Source organism: Colletotrichum abscissum (assembly GCF_030869225.1).
Source record: "Colletotrichum abscissum strain IMI 504890 chromosome Unknown Scaffold_7.1, whole genome shotgun sequence".
Classification (NCBI taxonomy): Eukaryota; Fungi; Ascomycota; class Sordariomycetes; order Glomerellales; family Glomerellaceae; genus Colletotrichum; species Colletotrichum abscissum.
The window spans coordinates 542,566-565,773 of record NW_026850514.1 but is presented as its reverse complement, the minus strand read 5'-3'; the positions used below and the strand labels follow the sequence as shown (position 1 = coordinate 565,773).

Below are 23,208 nucleotides of genomic sequence, written 5' to 3'. Positions count from 1 at the left end.
ACCATCTCAACCAACTTCCTAATTTCTTTACCCCCTGACTCATATTGTACGAGGCGTTAGCCTCTAGAGCCAATATGCACTTGCCATGGCTCACCGCGGGCCTTATGGCTGTTGGCTTCTTGACTGAAGGAGCCTCAGCGAGGTCGCGGACCGGGCTGAGACTTCCCTCCAGCCCTACCTACAGCAGCTTCGAAACTTGCCCAGAGCGTTGCAGTGTCTCTGGTCCTAATATTGGGAACTGGTCGGTCTATCCCGACTTCAAGCACATGCAGAAATGCAAGCAGACCATGTTCTACCGCTTCTCTCTCTTCGACCCCGTTGACGACAAGGCGGCTAATCATCGCATCCATGCCTGTTCGTCATATGGTCCTGATTTCTCCAAGCTGCCTGCATCGACCGCTCGCATTCCATCATCAGAGTCAGTCGACGTCGACTTTCAAATTGGATGGTGGCAAGAGGGTTTTGGCCAAGCCACCGCCGGCCTTCGCTCTCTGATCAAACAGATGCGCAACTATGTTGATCATGGGCATGGCGAGACTGACGGACCCTTCATCATGTTTGGTCAGTCTGGGCAAGCCACAGTCGGACTCTACATTGGCCAAGGTTTGCTGAACCAAGGCATTGGCGAATCGGCCCTCAAGAATCTCCACGATACCTTGCCTACTCTCAACGTCTCAACACCAAGCCTGGCCATGCAACTTTGCGAGCCAGGCTACGACAGCACTCACATCTTTGGATTGATGCTCTTGAGTAATGGTTCCTTCGGCCCGATTCAGGACGCCTTGAAGACGTGGGATAATGCTACTTGCCTTTCCTTCGAGGATTCCATCAGCGTTGGTGGCCAAGTCAAATTTACCACGCCTCTTCTGCCCTCGAATGGCACGATTCCCACGAACGGCACCACCAATTCGACAATAGCCAAGCGTGTTCACGGCACTGCCCACAGCCGACTCCATGCCCGCGCAGAATGCAGAACTGTGCAGGTCGAATCCGGCGACAGCTGCGCGGCGCTGGCCACAAAGTGTGGCATCACGGCCGCTGAGTTCACCAAGATCAACTCGGCATCGGATTTCTGTGCTACTCTGAGACCGAAGCAGCACGTCTGCTGCTCCACCGGCGACATGCCTGACTTCAGCCCGGACAAGAACTCGGACGGCTCATGCTACTCGTACCAGGTGAAGGCGAACGATAACTGCGACGATCTTGCTGCCGAGTACAGTCTCACGAGACAGAAGCTTGAGGACTTTAATAAGAAGACTTGGGGCTGGAACGGCTGCCAGCTACTCTTCACGGATACCATCATGTGTCTCAGTGATGGGACGCCGCCGTTCCCCGCTGAGATTGCTAACGCAAACTGTGGTCCTCAGAAACCTGGTACGACGCCGCCGACTGATGGGTCGGATATTGCTAAGCTCAATCCCTGCCCTTTGAACGCCTGCTGTAACATCTGGGGCCAGTGCGGTATCACCAAGGACTTCTGCATCGACACCAACACGGGAGCCCCTGGAACTGCTGAGCCGGGCACCTATGGCTGCATTTCCAACTGCGGTACCGACGTGGTCAAAGGCGATGGCACAGGCAGTATCAGGATCGGTTACTTCGAAGGCTATGGCCTTGGACGTGAGTGTCTCTACCAGGATGCTATGCAGATCGACTCGTCAGCGTACACACACATCCACTTTGCCTTTGGCACCTTGACAGCCGACTTTGAGGTAGAGGTTGGCGACATACTGTCCTCGTACCAGTTCACACAATTCAAGCGCATCAATGGACCCAAGAAGATCTTGTCCTTTGGTGGCTGGGACTTTTCGACCTTCCCTGACACTTACTGGATCTTCCGTGAGGCCGTAACGCCGGCCAACCGCCTCAAAGTTGCAACGAACATTGCCAACTACATCAAGAAACACAACCTCGACGGCGTCGATATCGACTGGGAATACCCCGGTGCGCCTGATCTTCCCGGCATCCCGCCCGCCAGCGAAGACGATGGCCCCAACTACCTGGCCTTCCTCGTGCTGCTGAAGAACCTCTTACCTGGTAAGACCGTCTCCATCGCGGCGCCCTCGTCGTACTGGTACCTGAAGCAGTACCCCATCAACGCCATCGGCAAGGTCATTGACTATATTGTCTACATGACATATGATCTTCACGGCCAATGGGATGCCAACAACGCAAACTCACAGGAAGGGTGCGACATGGGCAACTGCCTACGCAGCCAGGTAAACTTGACGGAGACCAAGCAATCTCTAGCCATGATTACCAAAGCCGGCGTGCCGGGCAAGAAGGTTGTCGTCGGCGTTACCAGCTACGGACGATCCTTCAAAATGGCGGACCCGAGCTGTTGGGGCCCGGACTGCCTATACACCGGCGACCGGCTCAACTCGGAGGCGGCTAAGGGCGTCTGCACGGGAACAGCGGGCTACATCGCCGACGCCGAGATTGCCGAGATCATGAGCGACAGGCGCCGCGCCGGCCGTGTGGTGACGAGCTTTCTCGATGCCAGCAGCAACAGCGACGTGCTCGTCTACGACGACGGCGAGTACGTCGCTTACATGAGCGCCAGCACCAAGAAGACACGCGCGGCGCTCTACACTGCCTGGGGCATGGGCGGCACCACGGACTGGGCGACAGACTTGCAGAAATACCACGACGTGCCCGCACCCGCGAAGGACTGGGCGCAGTTCAAGCAGCTCGCCATCAGCGGGCAGGATCCCAAGTCGGACTACACCCGTAACGGCAATTGGACCGATTACGACTGCACGAACATTTACGCAATGGACCAGCTTCACCGGGATGTCGAGGAGCTCTGGCAGGGTCTCAACGCGGACGCGGCATGGGAGGACGTTGTAAGGATCTGGAAAGAGACGGATCAACCCTATAATGACACCAGTTTCCTCGCTTCTGTCCATGCAACACTCATGATTGAGGCCGGCGCGGACGACTGCGGCGGCGTCCTGGGTAGTGACTGCAGTACAGACGGATGCTCCAAGAGTATGGACGGACAGTACTCGGGCCCAGCGGCGCAGCTGATTTGGAACTCGATCATCACGATCCGGAAAATCCACGCCACATACTATGACGCTCTATATAAGGCCTCTGTAGGCCTCGTTGCCGCGCTCAAGGATATGGAGAACACTTTTGCGCCGATCCCTCCTGAGGAGGACAATACCTGGCTCCTCCTCATCATCGATCTCGTCACTCTGGGAACACTCTCTGCCGCAGGGCCCTTCTTCAACACGTTTCTCAAGTCTCTGCCGAAGTTTGCCAAGTCACTAGACAACCTCAAGGATACCAGCATGACTCTGATTGGCCAAAGCACAACCATTGCCAAAGACCTGCTGCCAGACGCGGACGGATCAGACTGGACACCTAAAGATCAGGACAAGTTCTCCAACTACATGGGCCAAGTCATTGACGGCTGGGCTGCAGTTACGTCCCTCGCCCTCACCAAAATCTTTGACGGCTCTTCCGAGTCGGTCAGCCTCATTGGCAAGGCCATTGCCAATGGTAACCTGTATCCCAAATCGGTCAACGGGACTGTGGACGCCACTACGCTGTTGTCGAACATTCAAAAGTCCTATTTCGCCTATGCCATCCCCGCACTCTGGCATGCCTCGAGCGCGTGGGCGTTCGTCATTGACTCGGGCTACGGCTGCGACGCATCGAACCCGCTGGATGACTACCTCTCGGACGAGACCATGAAGGCCACCGGCGCGTGCTACAATGGGAAGCTGTACTACCTCGCCAGCCCGGACGGCGACGCCTACGAATGCTCCGAGGGCGGGTGCGTGGACCAGAAGTTTTCGGCGCCCAAGGGTGTCGGCAAGCTGGGCGACAGCTTTGGCGACGTCACGAAGGAGGACCTGATCAAGGGCGCGGTGCGTACCTATCTGGCTAATGGCGGCAAAAACGGTGGCGGCTTCGCCAACGTAGATGACGAGGGCGTGCAGGACGACCTGCTGGACGTGGACGTCACGACGCCGGGCTTCATCCGCATCCCCGTCTGCAGCGCCGAGCGCGCGTTCCAGAGATGGGAGTCAGCGACGAGGGACGAGACAAAGGGCTCCACCGAGAACTACCCGTGCGACGTGCCGCCGGGCAAGGACTACTGCGGCTTGTCGTCGTTTGAGGACCAGACGAGCGGTGCGTCGCCGAGCGCGAGCGATTGTCGGCAAATTATCAAGAACATTGAGGGCGACGGGGGTACCGACTGGACGACTCAGGTCGTGGGGAAGAACCAGCGCGAGATTGCCAAATTTGGCGGGTGTTCTTTTGGTGTTGAGGCGACCAAGGTTGATGGCAACGTCGAGTTCTACGTCGGTGGGCAGGATGTGATTGATATCATAAACACTGCTATTGAGAAATTTGAGAATAGCGACGGAAAGGTGGGAGCCAAGGGAGACATGGACTGTAACGGGAACAGTCACCAACAGGCGGTGAAATGGGGCATTTACTAAGCTTACCAGGACTTGGATCTAGGGGTTGAACTGGTGCCATACCTTGGCAACTGTTTTCTTTGTAATTCACATTCTCCTGTACGTATTGAGCATTACCTTGGGTCTTTGACTATCGAGTCATATGTATTCTATCTTCGTTCCTGCGTTGAAATCCCGCAATCAGCTTGACCGCGTCTTGAACTCTCGGTGAGCGATCATGGATGGGGTTCTTCTCTCAGGCGGAGAATGGCTTGGCTGGAATGTTACCCAGCTGTGCCAGCACGAACACCTTGGGCAACGCTACAGACAAGTAAGATATGGAGCGTGCGTATGAACTCGCTACAGAGTACCAGGTAGGTGGCCATAGTGACTCTAGTAAGAAGCACCACATGTCATGATTCTACGCTCTTCCATCTTCGAGGATGGGTAATCGAGAGTTGTCAGGACTGAGTGAATAATGTCCAAAGTGTTGTTCCTGGTTGGGTGAGACACGGGCATCCTTGCTGCTGCTGCAGAGCGTTGTGCCACGCCGTTGGGCCTTACGCTCAGGCACCGATACAGATCGATCGAGCGACTTTGATCATATGCTCGAGGTGAGCCATCAGTGGCTACACTGTCTCGTGAGTTCTCGTGAGCTCTCGTGATGTGGTCATCGAGTTATAGATTCACTTCAGATTCGTTCTGAAAGTCTGGCTGTCTTGTTTTCAAGACACGTTGGCGAGGTTGTTCTTCTCAATGGGGAGATTCCTGTGCAGGGCCCCTAAACTATTCCTATTAATAGGCGCATTAACCCCTCATTCAGCTGATAGTAAGGCGGCTGCACCCGCACCCCCCAACACTGTTAGCACAGCGCAACATGGACGCTCCTGGGCCGAGTTAGGCTTCATGACACCCTCCTTCTCAAGCAGCTGTTGCAGAAGACGACGAGCTGAACTTGATTCTCATTCCAAGAATGATGTTGTCCCATTGAGCAACGTCAGAGGGGGAAGAGAAAGAGAGATAACGAAAGAAGATGACTGATTGATCAGCAACCCCGGCACGCCGGTGAAATGATCCGTGCCGAAATGGCGGTGACAACGACGGGTCCTGTACATCATGTACTCCTAGGGAGGGGGGCACTCTGGGACAACTCACGTCTGGTTGGAATGGCGGCGGGGTGGAGACGAGAACCCTCACCGCGGCCATTGACATCGCGGCCGACGCATGGCGGTGGAGGTTGGGCATCATACACCGCGCATGATCCATAGTAGCGACGTGGCGGAAAAAGTAGAGAGAGGCAGCAGCCAGCCAGAATCTCTTCATTCTGTTTGGTCTGCTGCTCTCTCTGGTGCAAGCGTGGCCGCAGGTTTTCCACGAGACCGCTCTTCACGACCCTCGCCTCGCCTCTTCTCACTCACCTCTCACCTCTACTCAGACAAGCAGAGTCTGTTCTGTCCCTACCCGAGGTGATCCCTCCCCCTTGTTGCATCTCGCCCTGCCTCATCTCAATCGTTCCGAGATCCCAAGCCCAAAGGAGTCCAGTCAGCCCCGGGTTTCTTGCTGCTCTATTGTGGTTCTCGAGGTTGGGTTAAACCACTACCTAGGTACTGCATCCCACCGCTCATCCCACACCCCCAGTCTTCAGTCTCCGTCATGTTGCAATGATTTGACCCATTCTCCGTACCCTTTCTCTTACCTACCTTACCTTGCCTCGACCTTTTTTTTCTCTTTGGTCTCCGCCAGAGCTATCCATACACCATACCGACAATTGAATCTTTAAACAGCCCCCTTTAGAAACTCTCTTCCCTTCCTTTTCCTCTTCCCTCTTCTTCCTGTTCCTGGGATGTGTGGCAAGAGATGGTGATCGGGAACCGAGATTTTTCGACTTTCAGGAGTAAGAGTACCAAGAGCACTAAGAGTGACTCGGGGAACGGGGACGATGCGTCCATAGGCACGCACGAGAGCTCGTACGAGCACCCTCTGGGTGAGTACAAACCGAGGATCAACGGTCTACGAGATCACCAGGTTTTCCCCTTTCTTTTGCTAACATTGAGGCAATCTCCAGCTCGCAAAGGTTACGATATTGGCCCCGCGTCGAGATGCGAGGTAGGCGACGTCTTTGAGTTCCTCTGGGCAGACTCGCACGAGTTCGAGTGGGAGTGGAAGTGCCTTGGCTACACGCGCTTCATCGTCCTTCGACACAGCGACACTTTTCCGCATTACTGCCACTGTGTGTAAGTTTTGATCACCTCCAGTCTCCGACCGCCGGAATCCCTCTGTTGATGTGGTTGAGCTTGTTGTTGCTTTTTACCCCTCCTCATCAACGCCCCTCATCCCACCAAAACCCCCCGTCGGCAAACCAAATCAAGCCATAATCAAGCCCAAAACTTCATCTCGCTAACCTCCGATCGACGATACCACCAGTCCCATCTCCACCCCCACGAAAAATGACTTCCAGAAGCCCGGAATCGACTCGAGCCAGCAGGGTTACGTCTTTGACGAAAACGACCGCACCCCGCCATTCGATCGTCTCCCCTTCTCCCCCGTCGGCATGCAGCTCCGTCCGGGCAAGTTCCGCGTGAAAGAAAATTCACGCGCAAACTATGCCGACGTGCTCGAGATTGATCACGATGCACAAGTCATGGTCGTCGGCGACGTCACGCGCTACTTTGACCGGGTGCGGAGGAATGTCAACAAGGCCGTCATGCGCAACGTGTTGAAAAAGGCGTTGGAGCAGTACCGCCAGGGCAAGCTCGTCGGCAAAAAGGGCGCCAAGCTCGAGGCCAGTGTCGTCAACGGCGGTGGGAGCCAGGATGACGAGGAGGAGTTCAACTTTGACGAGGAGCCCGAGGACGGAAGCGATCCGGACCATCCCGATGTGTTCCTGCGACCGGACGAGACCTCGTCCGTCATCGAGAAGCGGAAACCCGATCGAGGAGATCGTAGCGACCGCAGCGACCGGGAACGCGACAGAGACCGGGACCGGGAACCCCTCGTCAGCGCAGAAATGCCGCCACCTCCGCCCCCGGCCCCGCCGCTGCCGCCGATGGACCTCCCGTCCCCGATGCCGATGCAGCAGCCGTCGCCCCCGCGAGAGCGAGAGCGCGACGACGCGTCCTCGATCCGGTCCCACGCGTCTCGAGAGAGAAGGCATTCCCGGAAAGAAGCGCCCCCGCCGAGAGGTGAAGACCTCCCGCGGAAAATGTCGGATCACCACGTCGACGGCGCCGCTCGGCCGTATAGACAGCGCATCGACCTCCCGCGATCCCGGAGCCATCGGGCCTCTGAACACGAGGTCTCTGCTTCAATGTACGACGTCGCTACGGCCAGAGCGGACTGAGAAAAAATCATGAGTTGTGACATTGGGATCTGATGGGTGATGAGATGACGCGCATTTCTAGGATGATGATGATATGGTTACCATCGATCGATCGGCTCTTGAAACGGGTGCTATGAGTGGCACGACGGCGGCTCTGAATGTCTTTTTTTTTTCCTTCTCTTTTTTTATGACACATATCATGATTGCATGCATCAAATGCCTCTTTTGCTTTTTCCCTGCTGCGACTACAACATCAACATCAACAAATAACGAGAATCCGCCAGCATTCACGGAGTACAATTAGACTTGTTTGGTATTTCCTTTTTTTTGCGTGTTTTTCTTCACAATCATCATGATCTTCAGAAGACACATTACAAAAAAACTGTACAAATGATAATCAGACTGCGAGTTTTGTCTCCTCTCCTCTGCACTCAAGATCTCACGATATATCCAGGCAGCTTACCGATTTCACTGTGACTGTTGAACTATTGCATCTAGAATGCATCTAGAAGAAGATGGAAGGATGCAAGATCCGCTTGGGTAGCAATTTGGGCAGCAATTCAATACCAATTTCCTATCTGGGGGCCCCGCGGGCGCTAAATGCGGCAGTCTGCATCGTCATGCAGGATGATTCACGATCCTCTCTCACCAACTAGTCGGACCAAAGGTCTCGTTTTCCCCCACCGTCTTCAGAATGGCGCCATACGTGGAGTCCTATATGCAAGACACGATTAGTTGAAATGAGCCTCGACGTCAGATAGCGTTGCCAGCAAGCGCATTCACTTGCGGGCACCCGCGTTTCGCGGGGAGAGTGAGGGAGGAGGGGCAGGGTCCCCATTCTCAATTTCACGATGCATATGCAACTTACCAATGTATTATATACGTCGACGTTTCCCCACCATTGTGGGATCGTGACGTTGGGTAACGTGATGGCGAAGAAGATGACAATGGTACTGATGATGAGACCAGCGTCGAGCGCAGCGGCGGTGATATAGTTGTACGTCTTCCACCACCCGTGAAACCTCTTGCGCACGCCGTGGTTGAAAATGAGTCCGACAATGGCCCAGCTGGAGAAGCTGAGGGGCGTCGCAGGCGGGAGCCAGCCCATGGCACCGAGCATGACGGGCGCGTGGAGGACCTTTGCGAACTTGAGGTTGAGAACCTTGGCCAGCACGTAGAAGACGATGGGCAGGCAGGCGCCGATGAGCCAGAAGTAGTTGAAGTTGTGGTAGATGGAGCCGGCGCCGAACATGCGGCGGGGACCGATGACACCCCAGACGATGGAGGATGAGAAGAAGGCTCGGCCGTTGGGGCAGGTGAAGTGTGCGTGTTGTGTGCTAAGGTCAAAATGTCAGGTATCAATCCTCCGTAGGGTAAGTAATAATGAGGCTCCCTTTGGATGGACTCACAGTGCACAACAGTTTTCAATATTGCCAAGCGTCCAGTTCATCACGGCAATCTGCACAAAGACGGCCCAGATGGTAGCCACAACCTGACACCAAAATGTCACGCGAGGCGGGATCTTCATGTAATGCGCCATCTTGAGATCGCCAGAGTACGTCTGCGCCTGGCCGAGAGTAATCGTGCTGTACACCTTGAAGATCATGACACCTATCGGCTTCCCGGGGATCATGAAGCCCGCCAAGAACGGGGACAGCACGTTGAGCGCGAGCCCGAGGTTCGAGATGGCGAGGATCGTGCACGTGGGAATCACAAAGATCATGGCCAGAAAGTTGGCGACGAAGAAGGCCCACCACGGCAGCTGGGAATCGTAGCCCTCCGCCGTCGCGAGACCAAGACCGATGGCGAAGAGCAGGAGGACGGCGTACCACCACTCGGGCGCGTCGACATACTTCTTTGCGAGCTTGAGGTGGATGTCGGCTTCCTGGTTACGCGCAGCCTTGAGGCGATACCAGATCTCTTTGCCATGGAAGAAGCCGCAGTGAACTATAGCGGCGGTAAGGGCGGCGAAGGAGAGGCCGTAGTTGAGGGCAAAGGTAGGCGGAAGGAAGAGAGGCGAGTACTGCTTGTACTTCTCTTCTGAAAAGGTGTACCCGGGTCCGAGAATCTTGCTGACATTGTAAGAGCTCTGGGTGTTGTCATAGGTCTGCGAGGTGTTGATGGGGAGGTAGTCTGCAAAGAGGGCGCCCGAGTAGGCGATGCCGATAGTAGGGATGATGACGAACGTGAAGAGGCCGATCAAAACATTGACGTGGGTATGTGTCGGCGAGAGGAGGGGGTCGCCCAGGTAGGCGGATACATAGGTCCAGTCAAACGTGATGGGAATCAGAGAGAGGCCGGTGAAGCCTCCAAAGAGCTGGTTGACGACGATATTGTTCGGCTTGATCCAGGTGACAAAGGCAAACACCGATAAGCCTTGCCAGAGAACACCCGGAATCCAGTAGTAGCAGAACATGGCCGCGAGGACGTAGAAGAAGTACCGGTACCGACTGATGATCCAGCCGTTGCTGTGCGTGCCGTCGCTCTTGCTCTTGTCGTGGAGGGCGTAGAAGAGGGACGTGTTGGCGAACTGGTTGGGCCAGATCATGGCCGCCGGCCAGACGAGGAAACGGCGGCAAAGGCCCGCGAGGCCGATGCCGATGAGCTGAGAGCTCAGCGTGAAGAGCAGCTGGAAGCCCCATCCAAGGTTGATGTCGTAAAAGGGCTTGCCTTGGAGCGCGAGGAGAGCGTCGGTGCTGTAGGCGTAGCCAATGGAGACGTTCGACATGAGAGTAATGACAACGTGCTCCTTGATTGTAAAGGGGCCGGTGTTAAAGGTCCATTGAACGCCAAATGTGTTGAAAACCTTCATTGGCATGGCCTTGGCCCAGAGACATCCAATTGGGTAGACCAGCAATTGGACGATGATGGATGGGAAGTTGATAGCGGGACTCCTGTGAAGATGGAGTAAGAGTGTCAGCCATTGATGTTCAGGTATCCTAAAGTTATCATCATCTCAGTTCCACTTACCTCATGCTCAAAAACATATTGAGTCCGCTCCCAATTGTCACGAAAATCATACCCAGGATCCACGCTCGGACCGTGTTTGCGACTTCACCACCATCCGTGTTGCGTACAGCAGCACGTACTTCCTCATAGGGCGAATCCTCTGCCAAGATGGCATCGGCGGCAATGATCTCCTCAGAGTCGCCGTCCTCGAGCGCTTTCTTCACCATGTCGGCCTTGTCCTGGGGCAGATTAGGGTCCCATTGATGATCACGCTGGAAGTTTTCGAGATCGGTCGCCGCCTGCGTGACGTCCACGCTATGGTTCTTTTCGTCCGCCATGGCGGCTACTAGGTGTGCCTATATTATCGGGCGTGGTGTTGATGTTGGTGGCTACTGCAAGGCTCTATGCAGCAAAGATTCACTAGCTAGATCGTCATAGCCCAATGGCTGATCGATTTGGGGTTTCACGGACGTCGGTGGCAGCTTGGGAGGGACCAACATTAAGATCAATGCTTCGCGATGCATGTACGTACGCGCGTCTCACATATAAGTTGAACAATTTGCGGATTGATTGAACTCAATCAAGGTCCCAAGAGGGAAGTTGCCTACGTTGCCGGGAGCCCGAACGACGTGATAACGGTCACCAGGACCATCCCACCGTAACGTACCACGAGGTATCGTTATCATGGGTAAATGGTCTCCTTTCTCCACCTTCAAAGTGCGAAATGGTGGTGTTCCCAGGCAGTTCGTGTTATCTCGCCCGAGGCCGGGGGCGGGGTGGCGCCGTTTATTTCCCCGGAAGGAGGGGGGAAACGACAAGGAACATGGAGGATTACGTGCGGTTAGGATTCTTTTAGAGGAACTTATTTCTGCGAACCCCTGCCCGCTTATCGTCTTGACAAGTCTTGTCCCGACGCGGCAATGCTTGGTCCAATTGGCGTTAAACTCAAAACAAAAAGTTCCCAACCGTCGGGGGGGATCCCCTTGACAGCATTGAACCGTCGGCACGTTGCAACCGCGTGACGGCCGAACGACTAATAACGAATCCTCGTTCTTACCCCGCCGGTAGATAAGGTAGCAATCCTTCCCCCAACACGAAGGAGTTAGATACGGATAACCTTTGCCCATGAAAGATACGGATATTGTGATAAGACGGAAGTGGTCCCGCGGGGGGTCTTCCGACAAACAAGGATCTCGGACTGAAAGCCCGGGTAACCCGGGTCTGGCCGGGAATGTCACTTCAAGCGTTTGTTTAGAGAATCCCAATTGATTGCAGCGAAATCGTCCGAACCCAGCGCGATGGTGTCAATTGGCCTGAATCGCACATTGATTTTCCTTGAATCATTACCGCTATCCCGGGTGCTGGATCTACAACACCCCAGATGACCTCGAGTGTCCAGCTGTTCCGCCTGCTCGGTACTATCAGCGTGTAAACGGCTAATCATGGAGCCCTTGCCTCGAGGTAACCCTCAGTAACTTGCATGAGGTACCTTGGCTGGCGATACTGCTCCATACAGCCTGCCTGAGATCAATCCATTATCAACAGTCTAGCACATTGACCTCCAGAGATCATGGTGCAATGCCAATGATAGCTCAGTGAGAACGAAGCTCGCCTTTTGCTCCTCTTATGAGTTCAGGCTTTGAACACAATCTCAGGCTTTGAAACTTCGTCTTGAAGCTCTTGAATCAAACATAGAAGCAGTCTACTTCTTAGTATGGGTCTCTCGCTGTCGTTGAACATCCAAAATCTTCCTCAACGCTACATCTCGCTCTCGAAATTGCTCCGGATTGGGCAGACCGTAGGCATCCACAGTCTGCTGCACAACTTTCGCATCCCACGTCGGCCCGTCACTCTTCTCTATGCCCTCTGACTCATTCGTTGCCTTCTTCTGGAAATTCACAGGTTCCGAACTATCCCATACCCCTTGAACAGTCCCAGAAAGGTTATTCAAGAAGGCCTGGATTCCAGCTACCCCGCCACCCATATTGTACGACTTGAAGATGCCTTGCACCGCCCATCTGGGCCCAAGGCTCGCTTCCATAATGGTGTCAACATCTTCCGTGCTAACGACGCCCTGATCAACCAGTGAACAAGCTTCTCTGAGCAGCGAGAACGCCAATCGGTTCCCTACGAAACCAGGAACCTCTTTCTTGATAACCACAGGTCGGTGGCCAGAACCCAATTCCGCAAATAACTTTTTGGCAAACCTGACTTCGTCCGGGTTTGTAGTCGGTGACGGGACAATTTCGATCAAAGGCATGATGTGCGGCGGATTGAAAGGGTGAACCACTAAAAGACGAGTCGTATCCACCATATCGCGGCTCTGAACCGACGCGGCGATACCAGACGTCGAGCTCCAGAAGTGTGCCTCAGCAGGCGCAAAGCTTTAAATTTTTGGCCATACTGATCGTTTGAAATCTGGATTCTCCGGACCTTGCTCCTGGACGATGGTGGCGCCGTCGCATGCCTCTTCGAGCGTGGTGCAGATCACGAGGCGGCCGGACTCGCGCAGGCGGGATATGCCCAGCGAGGCATCATCCGAGTCGATGTAACCCGGCAGGACTGTGGAAAGGTGATGTTCGAGGTCTGGCCTCGTATCAAAGACCCTGACGGTGCTCTTTGTATGTCTCAGGTAAAGGGCCGCAAAGGAGATGCCGATGGCTCCTAGTCCGACGAGGGCGACGCGCTCGTTCACGTCAGATGGCATGGTGACGATGAATTGATACCAGGAAGTTCAACTGAGTGCCGCTTATGTAATGGACTGACTTGCCGACTGGAGAAGGTTAAGGATTGCCGCGAGGGAAAGCCGTCAGAAGAGAAGCTCGTCAAGTTGGGGGAGACTTGCCCCGCATAACGGAAGTCTCCCTCCCGGGCGTTTCGGAATTCCGAGTTTTTGTCCGTGACTATCCAAACGCGATTCCCTAATGCATAAGACAGGGTGCAATGCAGCTACCGAGGTCTACTTTGCTTGGTATTGGGAGCACGGTCAAACGCTCATAATTTAAAGTAGTGACTGCTTCTAAGAGCAATAGTAGACGTCGATGGCACTTTAGAAGAATCAATGATAGGCAGAAGTGTTCACTCTACTCAAGCGATGGTCATCTGCGAAAAAGTATGACATGTTTATTGTCGGGAGAGTTGCACGACACATGTGAAAAAAGGGATATTGTAGAATTGACGGAATTCCGAGAAACTCCGTGAGCTAACGACCCTGATGTCGATGTTGACGCTCTGTATATTAAGCATGAGCAAACTCTTTGAAGATGTAAAACCATCTTTGCCCCCTTCACTCCGACTCCAGGTCAAGTCATAATAGTACTACAGGATCTCTTTACCTCAATAAGTCCATATTCCAGACCTACCATTGCTTGTATATCACCATCGTCCACAATGGTCCAATACCTCAAATCCAAAGCTGCTACAAATGGCACCAACTCCACATCTCCGCTCGATGTCCCAAGGATTGTAAGGGGCGTGATTGACGACATTCGGGAAACTGGCGACAAAGCTGTTCAGACTTATTCAGAAAAGTTCGACAAGTGGTCGCCGGCGTCCTTCAAGCTCTCTCAATCAGACATTGACTCGATCGTTGCCAAAGTTCCGGCCCAAGTTATTGCCGACATCAAGACGGTACAGAACAGCGTTCGGACATTTGCTCTGGCCCAACGAGATTCTCTGAGGGAATTTGAGCTCGAAATTCGCCCAGGTGTTTTTCTTGGACAGAAGAATATCCCTATCGATCGTGTCGGCGCGTAAGTCTTTCAACATGATGTGTAACAAAACGGCTGATTGCTAAAAGTCAAATAGTTACATCCCTGGAGGACGGTATCCATTACTCGCGTCCGCGCACATGACAATTCTTACGGCTAAAGCAGCCGGGGTCCCCAAAGTTATCGCCTGTACACCTCCAATCAACGGGCAGATACCCCCTTCAACCGTGGCGGCTGCATATCATGCGGGAGCTGACGAGATCTGGATCCTTGGCGGCGTCCAGGCCGTGGCGGCAATGGCCATTGGTACCGAAACTATGGACAAGGTCGACTTCATCGCGGGTCCCGGTAACGCCTTTGTAGCAGAAGCTAAAAGGCAGCTCTTTGGTGAGATTGGGATTGATCTTCCCGCCGGACCGACTGAGATCCTCATTGTCGCCGACGACAAGGCGGATCCGACAACCGTTGCTACTGATCTTCTTTCTCAAGCGGAGCATGGGCCGGATACTCCGGCAGTCCTAATCACCAATTCGAGGACCGTGGCCCAAAAGTCCATTGAGGAGGTTGATCGCCTGCTGAAGATTCTGCCAACTGCACCGCTGGCCTCGGTCTCTTGGAATACCTACGGCGAAGTGATTGTAGTCGATTCTCTAGACGAGGCCTACGCCTTGGCAGATGATTATGCAAGCGAACATGTTCAAATCCTGACGGAGAAACCGAGAGAGGCCCTGGAGAAGATGAGAAACTACGGCGCTCTGTTCCTTGGGGCCAAGACTTGCGTTTCCTATGGCGACAAGGTACGCCGTTATCCTGACATCCTCGGCGTCTCTGTTTTATGCTGACATTTCACCAGTGCATTGGTACAAACCATGTCCTACCAACGAAGAAGGCAGGTAGATTTACTGGGGGGCTCTGGGTGGGAAAATTCCTGAAGACTGTTACTTATCAGGAAGTTGTTTCCGAGTCGGAGAGCGGAGAGCTGGGTCGACTGTGTGGTCGTGCTGCACGCGCTGAGAACTTTGAGGGTCATGCTCGCTCTGGGGACCTCAGAGCCAAGCAATTTTTGGGTGACGAGTTCGAATGGATAAGCAAATAGGCACACCATGGAGTCACGTGTATTCATCCGAGAATTCGATGCGTTATCTCAACCTCATTCAGTCTGTGACGCAAGAGATAGGTGACGAATAGTTAGTACATGTACTATTCTATCAGATTGAACTTGCGGCGTAGTTCTTAGTTTTGACTCAAAAGTCGTATCTTTGAAAAGCGTCGAATTTACATGGACTTTACCCAGGTACTAGTAGCTTAAAGAATCAAGGCGGTTTTTGATTTCACATAGCCTGCCTGCCATAGACAGTGTGCTTGGGTTGTGCAGATATTCTAGGCTTTTTGATCGGCTAGCCGGCTATTGTTTAGAGTAAACTGAACCCCATGTGCTCAAAGTTGAACGATGGTAAGAATGAATCCCATGCTAGGTCAGATCCCTCCAAGATGTCCAAACCCAAGTTCTCCAAGCTGTCCATGTCGACAGTATTCTCTGGAAAGTTATAGTTGTCATCCATGAATCCTTGCAGACTTGTGGGAAATGCTTCAGCAACTCGTCTTGCCGAATCCCATGCATCGTTTGATGGCATGGCTCTACTCAAAGCTCTAGCTTTCCGAGTAGAGAGAGTCGGGCTGGCAGTCGTTTCGCGCTCACGTCCGTCCGCAAAGGTCTCTGATTGCCTCTCAGCAAGCTTTCGGCAATTTTCGACAAACTTGGCCAATCCAGCCCCCATCCAACTGACAAGGTGGTACCGCGTGCATTGTATGGACTGGCAGGTCTCTGCAGCTTTCGACACATGGTCAAAGGCTTCATCCTGGTCCATATCCAGATGGCGATGATACTTTGTTGCGACTTTGAGAAGGAAGGTGCACGCATATGCTATCATCGTGTGATTGTAGTGCGGCAATCCCACCAACCCAGCTTTCAGGTCTGGATCGGTGGTGATAAGCTCGATCGTTGATCTAGCGGACTCGACCGCTCCGTGAGCCAAGTCGAGAAATTCCATCGGAATCGGGTCATCGACCGGGTTGGACGAAAGTCCCCGGAATACAAGGGACCCGATGAACAATTTTGCGAAGTGGTAGTGCAGACGAAGATTCTTCCGAGGGAAGGCTCCTATCTGCCTCTCGATATCCCGTTGGGCTATAAAGCACATGATACAGTCAACGACTACCGGTCACAACATTTTCGCAAGTCACCCTAAACTTACTTCTGTATCGAGCACCCCACAAACCGTGCCATCGATCCACCTCTAAATCGAATTCCTCAAGCTTCTTCTTGAATATTCCCGATATGCGACTGTCACCATACGAGCCGAACATATAGGTGACTTTCTCCAATATTGAAAGCAGTTCCAGCTGACTGGAAAGACGAGTGTCGGTGCTTGAGCTGGGAACGGCACGAAGGTACTTTCTCCATCCTTGCACAGACGACGGGTTGCCAAAACTGGAAGGCCTGCCATACAGAATTGAGAGATGATGGTCGCAAATGTAGAACAGATACCACACTCTCAAGCAGCTGAGTACATCTTCTTGGTCCTTGAGCCCAAGACTGTTGGAAAACCTGTCGTCGAGTTGGCTGGCCCCGATGGCGATTTCATATGACTTGTCGAGTTGGAACTCGATAGCTCGACGAATGGCAAGACCAGACACTGACCATGAAAGATCACTGAGCCAAAACGAAGCTATGCACAGTCCCTGAAAATCGTAGAGGTTCACATGCTTCTTGAACATGAAGTCAGACACGAGCTTGCGGAGCCGAGCACTGCAGACGCGGTATAGTTGCTCGCCCCCGTGTTCATGCAGAGCCGAGACCGTGCAGATTGCCACGAATAAGAGGGGAGATGCGCGGCGCACGCTGTCTAGATCTTCAAAGCGGCTTGTGATCCCATAGAGGTAGTAGTCCGTCCGCTCCAGAAACCTTTTCACCAGACGGTCTGCATCATTCCGCTGAAGGGTTCCTTCTGTGATGAGGTCTTGAGGCTCTTGTGCGCCTGGTTGAGCTGTCATAGGCGCCGAAGAAACAGCTCCATTCGCATTGGCAGACCTCAATCTCGTGATTTCATGCAAGGAGCTGATGGGCGCTTGACTCAATGGCTCGACAAGGTCTTCACTCTGTGCACATAGTGAATTGGTTTGCTCTTCCATGTCTTGATCCTCATCTTCGATGAAGGTGCCAGTCTCATCCGCATGCAAGCCCTCAACATTCAGCCTTCCTGCAAGTGAACTTTTCAGAGGCCCTAGCAACGGCAGAGATCCTTGTTGCAGAAGGCCATTAATCGCTGTGTGCAGCATGCGCATATCATCCACCATATCCGACCTTCACAATGCATTATGTATTAGCGGTGCAACTCATCAGACATGAGGCGGGCAGTCGAACCGATTGGGGCTTGCATCATTAGACCTCAGCTCGACCTCTCGAGCTGGCCGTTTGAAGACGCACTCAATATTTTTCTTCCTACAATGCTGGCAAGGCCCATCTCGGCCGTTCGGTAAGCATCGCACCTTCAAAGGGATGTCAGCGACGCGCTAGTTGAGATGTCACGCATGCCAAATGGTCGGGGGGCCCGCACGTGCCTTTTGCTTTTGACAAGAGGAGCAGGCCTTCATTCGGGAGCTGTACGCGGCCCGGTGCAGTCTCTCCGGCTTTTTGCTGCGAGTTTCCATTGTGAATGGAATGCTGTGCTGTCTCAGAGAACATGAATCGGGGAGAAAATGTCAGAGGCGCGGAGTTGACCGCGACGCTGAGACCCCGTTATGCCGTTATGCCAGATATCCCTATAAGAATACTTCCCTAAATGGCCTAGCAATGTGTCTGAGTGACCTCCTCCCTTTTTGCTCTCCCTGTCTACATGATGCCCTCTAAGAAATGACACCATGTTCACCAGAGCACTAGACATGAGCTCTACCATAGATAATGGAGATTAAAATGGTATCTGGTGCCTTTCCCGTTCATTCTACTTACCGTGGAAACTTTTAAAAATGGGTTCAAGGCGCTCAACACGCTGCAGGTGACTGCGCAACGAAGATCTCAAGTTCCTCTGTCGATATTGGTATGGGAATGTGTCATTCATATCTGCTTTTCTTTTGTCAAATAAGGGTCTGCGAACGGAGTAGAGTCAAATAGATAAGGCACTGTGCCTAGTATGCTTTGATAACCGGCAGGAGATCCTGAGTACGAACTCGAGCGCCCGACTTGCCGACGGGGGGCTCGCATATCCCCCGTTTGCACTCGTTGCTCCAATTGATTCTCTGATGGGTTTTTTCGGTCCCTGGTGAATCACAAACGATCGAACGGCGGGCATTGTCACTTGAAGAGTCTCCCTTCTTTGCAAGCCAACCACATCGACCCCACCCACGATTTCAATACGTAGACAATAGTCTCAGTTGTAGCGTACTAAGAAGCTTGTAGCTCTGCTTGCCGGAACGTATGAGCGGGCCGACACTCGAATGAATCTCGGCGAATCTCATCCGGGCAAAGGAGGGCTCGCACTTTCGAATCGACATCACTACCTTATTACAGGACAGGTACTGAATGTATCTTCTCCTTCCTCCAATCATAATATCAACCATGTGTAACCGTAATTTGCACCTCATTCAGTGGCTTGAATGGCGCTCTAAGGTAAGTGAAGAGATATAAAAACTCTGGCCCAACATCATCTTGGCACGAACTTTCCAACCTTTGAGCAAATTACACCGACCCTTTCTTGATTTATACGTTTACGGCTTAAGACCCACGGGGCCCAGCTCCTTCTAGGCATGGACTACCATCGTATCAGCTCCTTCGGCCATACATGATGTCATCGGCCTTGTGTAACGGTACAGCATACCATTTTGAGATGTCTAACACGCAGGCTCATTTCTCATCATACCAGTCATTGACCGGTCGACTGCCCACGCCTTACCTCGCCAAGCTTGCCTCGCCGAAGCATTATGCCGGAACACGGATTCGGCTTACTCGTTTCCTGGCCGAGACTCGTCTTATCCGGGAGGCCAACACCTGACGGGGCTTGACCTCGGCCCGCTGATCGCGCTAGCTTAGTGCGAGACACAACCATTCCCCATCTCTCCAACCTCCAGTCAGCATCGACATCTACACGACCTTCGGGGCACAAAACAAGAATGCCGTGTAACCGACTGAAAGTATTTGTTTCAGGATAGTTGATATCCCTTTCTGCTGCTCACTTCTCGGCAAGACGACTTGTACCCATCCCGAGTTGATGAAGAAGGCAGCAAAACGTTTTGCAACGTAAATTCAGCGCTGTGAGTGATCCGTCATGAACCAGAAGAGTAGTTTATATACGGGCATTCCAATCATCATATAACATGGAGGATTTTTCATTACGTCATTATGCTACATGTGCCATGTCGGCTCGGGTTGTCCTTCGCTTCACGCTCAAATGAAAAGCTAGACTGGACATTGAAGTACTATGATTAGTCAATGTAAACAAGGGGCAAGTCCATGTACACCTCTGAAAATGCGTCCTCATATCAAAAAGAAAGGAAGGGGCCACTCATAGTCTCAATTGGGGTTGCACAAGGCGAAGTATCATTTCCTCGAAATGCGGCCTCTAGGGTCCAGTCGACTCCCTTGCCCTGCTGATCTTTCGACTGGTGTAATCTGAACCACTACCTAGGGGCTTCGGTGGCCCAACAACGACAATGGTGTCACGAAGCTTGCGATTAGAGAGAGCTCTTCTTATCAACAAAGACTCATCCAGAGCGATGAAATGACATCTCGATATTCAGCGATGTAACTACGTCCACAGACCCTGCTAGTTAGTAGGGAAGAGGCGCATGAGGCTCATTGGCATCGCAACACTAGAAGGGGTCTAATAATGAGCCTACAAATTGCGATTCGAGCTTGCTGCTTGCCTTCCACCAGGCTTTCAGGATTTCTTTCTGGTAAAAGTAATTCCAGCCGAAAGATCAAGAGCACGAGGCAAAGGCGTGCCTAGAGCTTGACGGCTGTTCAGTTCAAGTTTGCATCGACTGATTCAGACTTTTGTGCTCGATCCAGAACACCAAAACCTCTCGATGGCTGCACTGCGAACAAAGAGCAGTCTCCAAACACACCGTCTCCCGACTGCTAATTCGCCAAGCACAAGTTGAGTATAAACATTCCTAACTTGGGCGCATGTCATAGTGCTGACCATTTGAAAGGGCGATGGACATTTCGGCGCTCGATGTGGTCCCGATGGTCGCCTATGACCCCCCAAGGGATTTCTTACCGAAGATTCCACTCCATAAGACATTGTGGCATGCGGGAGCAACGCACGAAAAAGGGGGCGAACTTTCCGGCCCTCGAAATCCCCAAGTAGCTTCCATAAATGTCGCTTCATTTTCGTATCCAGCCGCAAGCAGGACTCTTGGCGCTTCACCTCCTTGACGTTGTCCAACATCACCACTCGGGCAATCAGCAGCACCGCCTGCTTGGAGGGCACCACCGACGACACCATGTCCGGAGACCTGGAGTCCATCTTGCTGAAGTCTCAGCCTTCCTCTCCTTCATCCTCCTCGCAAGCATCTTTCTCTTCTTCTTCGGATGACTTGGAGTACGCTCGTCTTTGCCAGGACGACAAGGTTGAGAGCTTCCGTATTGAGACTCTCGAAGTAGAAGATGATATCTCTCTCGACGACACCTTCGTTGCAACTCGCCCCTTGCCGCCTTGGCTGAGATATCCCAAGAACCTTGCTTTGGCCTTGATCCCGAGTTTCCTGCACCCAGTGGATCCTGATGCGACACCAAAGCCCCTCCATCCATCAGCTTGGCTCGGTAAGTTGATCTAAGTTTCAGCAAAGCATGATTTTCTGTAGCTAATGTAAGGTGAAGATGGACTTCGAGGACTCGCAGCGTTCTTCGTCGTCTGCCACCACTGGTCCCTCTGCACGTTGACCGGCGAGGTCCGCCGCGGCTTCATGAGCGATGATACACCTCTCTTTCTCCAGATCCCAATCGTTCGCTTGGCTCTTTCAGGACTGTCGAATGTCTGCGTCTTCTTCGTCATATCCGGTTATGCCCTAAGCTACAAGCCTATGAAGCTCATTAGGCAGAAGAAGTCGGCCGAGTTCGCAATCGCCAGCGCTTCCTCAGCTTTTCGTCGGTATATCCGCCTCTTCCTTCCGACAATGATCACGTCACTTGCCGTCGCTGGCCTAGCTTACTTCAAACTATTTGAGCTTGAGCCTATTTCCGGTCCATCTGTCACAATGTTCAGGCCACCAGCACTAGACAATGTATGGGACCAGGTAGTTGGATGGTGGGGGCACTTCTCGATTTTGTCCGACCCAATGGCCAAGAACCTTGACAGAGGAAGAGGGTTTCCATATCAGCCGCAACTTTGGACCATCCCCGTGGAGTTTGACGGTTCACTCATTGTCTTCTTGGCACATGTCGCCTTTTACCGAGTTCGCCCTAGCGTTCGAATTCTTTTCCTTGTGTGCCTCCTCATCTACACCATTCACTCCGGCTACTGGCAGTTTTTTCTTTTCTTGTCCGGCCTGCTCCTCGCTGCCCTTAGATTTTACGGCGACGATGAGAATGCCGACTACGAGAGCAACGGCTACGTCTGGGAAACTCTACCACACCTATCGAGCCCTTCGTACTGGCGACGTGAGGGGCTGAGGGGGTTCAATGCCCCAATTTCGTTGATCAAATCCTCCAAAACCTACGGGATCTCCAAGAAGACTCTTCAATTAGCCTCTTTCATCGGCGCCCTATGGCTGTTGTCGTTCCCCGAGGGGAGCGGAAGTGTTGCGCAGACCCCAGGATTTAGAAACCTTTCCTGGCTGACCCCTGCAAAGTACGGCGAAGGCGACGGCTTCTGGATCCCCATCGCCGCTGTCTGGCTGGTTTCCACCATTGATCAGTCACCTTTCATTCAGCAGCTTTTCACGGGTCGGGTCATTCAATACCTCGGCCGGATATCGTTCGCCATCTACCTCGTTCACAACTGCCTGATTTGGCTCTGGGGTTATCACTGCGTTCGGTTCTTTAGTGCCATTACTGGCACTCTTCTTGAAGCCAACCTTAGCACTGACTGGGGACTTGTCGTCTTTCTTTCAACGTGTCTTTACTTACCAGGTGTTGTCTGCGTAGCGGATTTCGTGCAGAGACATGTGGATGTCAACGCTGTCAAGTTCGCGGCTTGGTTCGAGGGAAGGTTGATTGAAAAGACGAAGTAGTGGAATTTCCAGGGTTGAACAGTTACTTAGTTTAATCATTTGATACATTACAATTCTGTCAAACCCCATTGTTAACTCTGAGGCCTGTCCAACGCTAATTTAGCTATTTCTAATCACTGCTGCCTTCACGGCAACTGACATAATTCAGAGGCATCCTTGAGTGCATATAAAAACACTGCCAACGTGCATCATCAGAGCGACGTCGGCGAGATGACTAATGTTCGGAAAGGTTAGAAGCACTCTTTCCTGCGACTTTTTGGGAGAGATGTTGAGCATAATTATCTACAAGTCAAGGTGCTTGAGGCTGAGTCAGCTCGGTCAAGACGTACATCACGAGCTGGTCTCACCAAGGTGAACGCCAAATTGGGATGAGAGTTCCGCTGAATAGGCCGGAGAAACGACCACGGCGATCGTTTCTCCGTGTTGTGGATCGTCATGTTAGCCCAGACGCTTCCATCCGTATATTTAACGGATCATCGGCTAGTCAACCTTGTGGATGGAAATTTCCGAGTCAGTGCCCCAGGGTGGCTGTGGATACTGTCGAATACGAGCAACGCCTAATTGGGTTACCCGTCCGTTCGTATGG

The 23,208-nt window shown here is 52.8% G+C and overlaps 7 protein-coding genes across 7 annotated transcripts; 4 read left to right on the top strand and 3 right to left on the bottom strand.

Annotated features, from left to right (window-relative positions):
* Nucleotides 1-74: 74 nt before the first annotated feature.
* Nucleotides 75-4,457, top strand: CABS01_03695 (glycosylhydrolase family 18-6; the record flags this gene model as incomplete). Its single annotated transcript, XM_060537068.1, has 1 exon — nucleotides 75-4,457. The coding sequence occupies one exon, from the start codon at nucleotides 75-77 to the stop codon at nucleotides 4,455-4,457; it is 4,383 nt and encodes a 1,460-aa protein (XP_060391326.1).
* Nucleotides 4,458-6,272: 1,815 nt separating this feature from the next.
* Nucleotides 6,273-7,755, top strand: CABS01_03694 (uncharacterized protein; the record flags this gene model as incomplete). Its single annotated transcript, XM_060537067.1, has 3 exons — nucleotides 6,273-6,399; nucleotides 6,481-6,649; nucleotides 6,840-7,755. The coding sequence occupies 3 exons, from the start codon at nucleotides 6,273-6,275 to the stop codon at nucleotides 7,753-7,755; spliced, it is 1,212 nt and encodes a 403-aa protein (XP_060391325.1).
* Nucleotides 7,756-8,379: 624 nt separating this feature from the next.
* CABS01_03693 (OPT family small oligopeptide transporter) lies at nucleotides 8,380-11,021 on the bottom strand (the record flags this gene model as incomplete). Its single annotated transcript, XM_060537066.1, has 4 exons — nucleotides 8,380-8,448; nucleotides 8,603-9,071; nucleotides 9,144-10,628; nucleotides 10,705-11,021. 4 exons carry the CDS (start codon nucleotides 11,019-11,021, stop codon nucleotides 8,380-8,382), a joined length of 2,340 nt encoding a protein of 779 aa, XP_060391324.1.
* A 1,364-nt stretch (nucleotides 11,022-12,385) lies between these two features.
* CABS01_03692 (3-hydroxyacyl-CoA dehydrogenase) lies at nucleotides 12,386-13,390 on the bottom strand (the record flags this gene model as incomplete). Its single annotated transcript, XM_060537065.1, has 2 exons — nucleotides 12,386-12,972; nucleotides 13,117-13,390. 2 exons carry the CDS (start codon nucleotides 13,388-13,390, stop codon nucleotides 12,386-12,388), a joined length of 861 nt encoding a protein of 286 aa, XP_060391323.1.
* A 683-nt stretch (nucleotides 13,391-14,073) lies between these two features.
* CABS01_03691 (histidinol dehydrogenase) lies at nucleotides 14,074-15,489 on the top strand (the record flags this gene model as incomplete). The annotated part of the gene is made up of 3 exons (XM_060537064.1): nucleotides 14,074-14,435; nucleotides 14,491-15,190; nucleotides 15,247-15,489. The coding sequence occupies 3 exons, from the start codon at nucleotides 14,074-14,076 to the stop codon at nucleotides 15,487-15,489; spliced, it is 1,305 nt and encodes a 434-aa protein (XP_060391322.1).
* A 316-nt stretch (nucleotides 15,490-15,805) lies between these two features.
* On the bottom strand, nucleotides 15,806-17,750 carry CABS01_03690 (uncharacterized protein; the record flags this gene model as incomplete). Its single annotated transcript, XM_060537063.1, has 2 exons — nucleotides 15,806-16,581; nucleotides 16,649-17,750. 2 exons carry the CDS (start codon nucleotides 17,748-17,750, stop codon nucleotides 15,806-15,808), a joined length of 1,878 nt encoding a protein of 625 aa, XP_060391321.1.
* Nucleotides 17,751-20,894: 3,144 nt separating this feature from the next.
* CABS01_03689 (acyltransferase) lies at nucleotides 20,895-22,622 on the top strand (the record flags this gene model as incomplete). Its single annotated transcript, XM_060537062.1, has 2 exons — nucleotides 20,895-21,213; nucleotides 21,271-22,622. 2 exons carry the CDS (start codon nucleotides 20,895-20,897, stop codon nucleotides 22,620-22,622), a joined length of 1,671 nt encoding a protein of 556 aa, XP_060391320.1.
* Nucleotides 22,623-23,208: the final 586 nt, after the last annotated feature.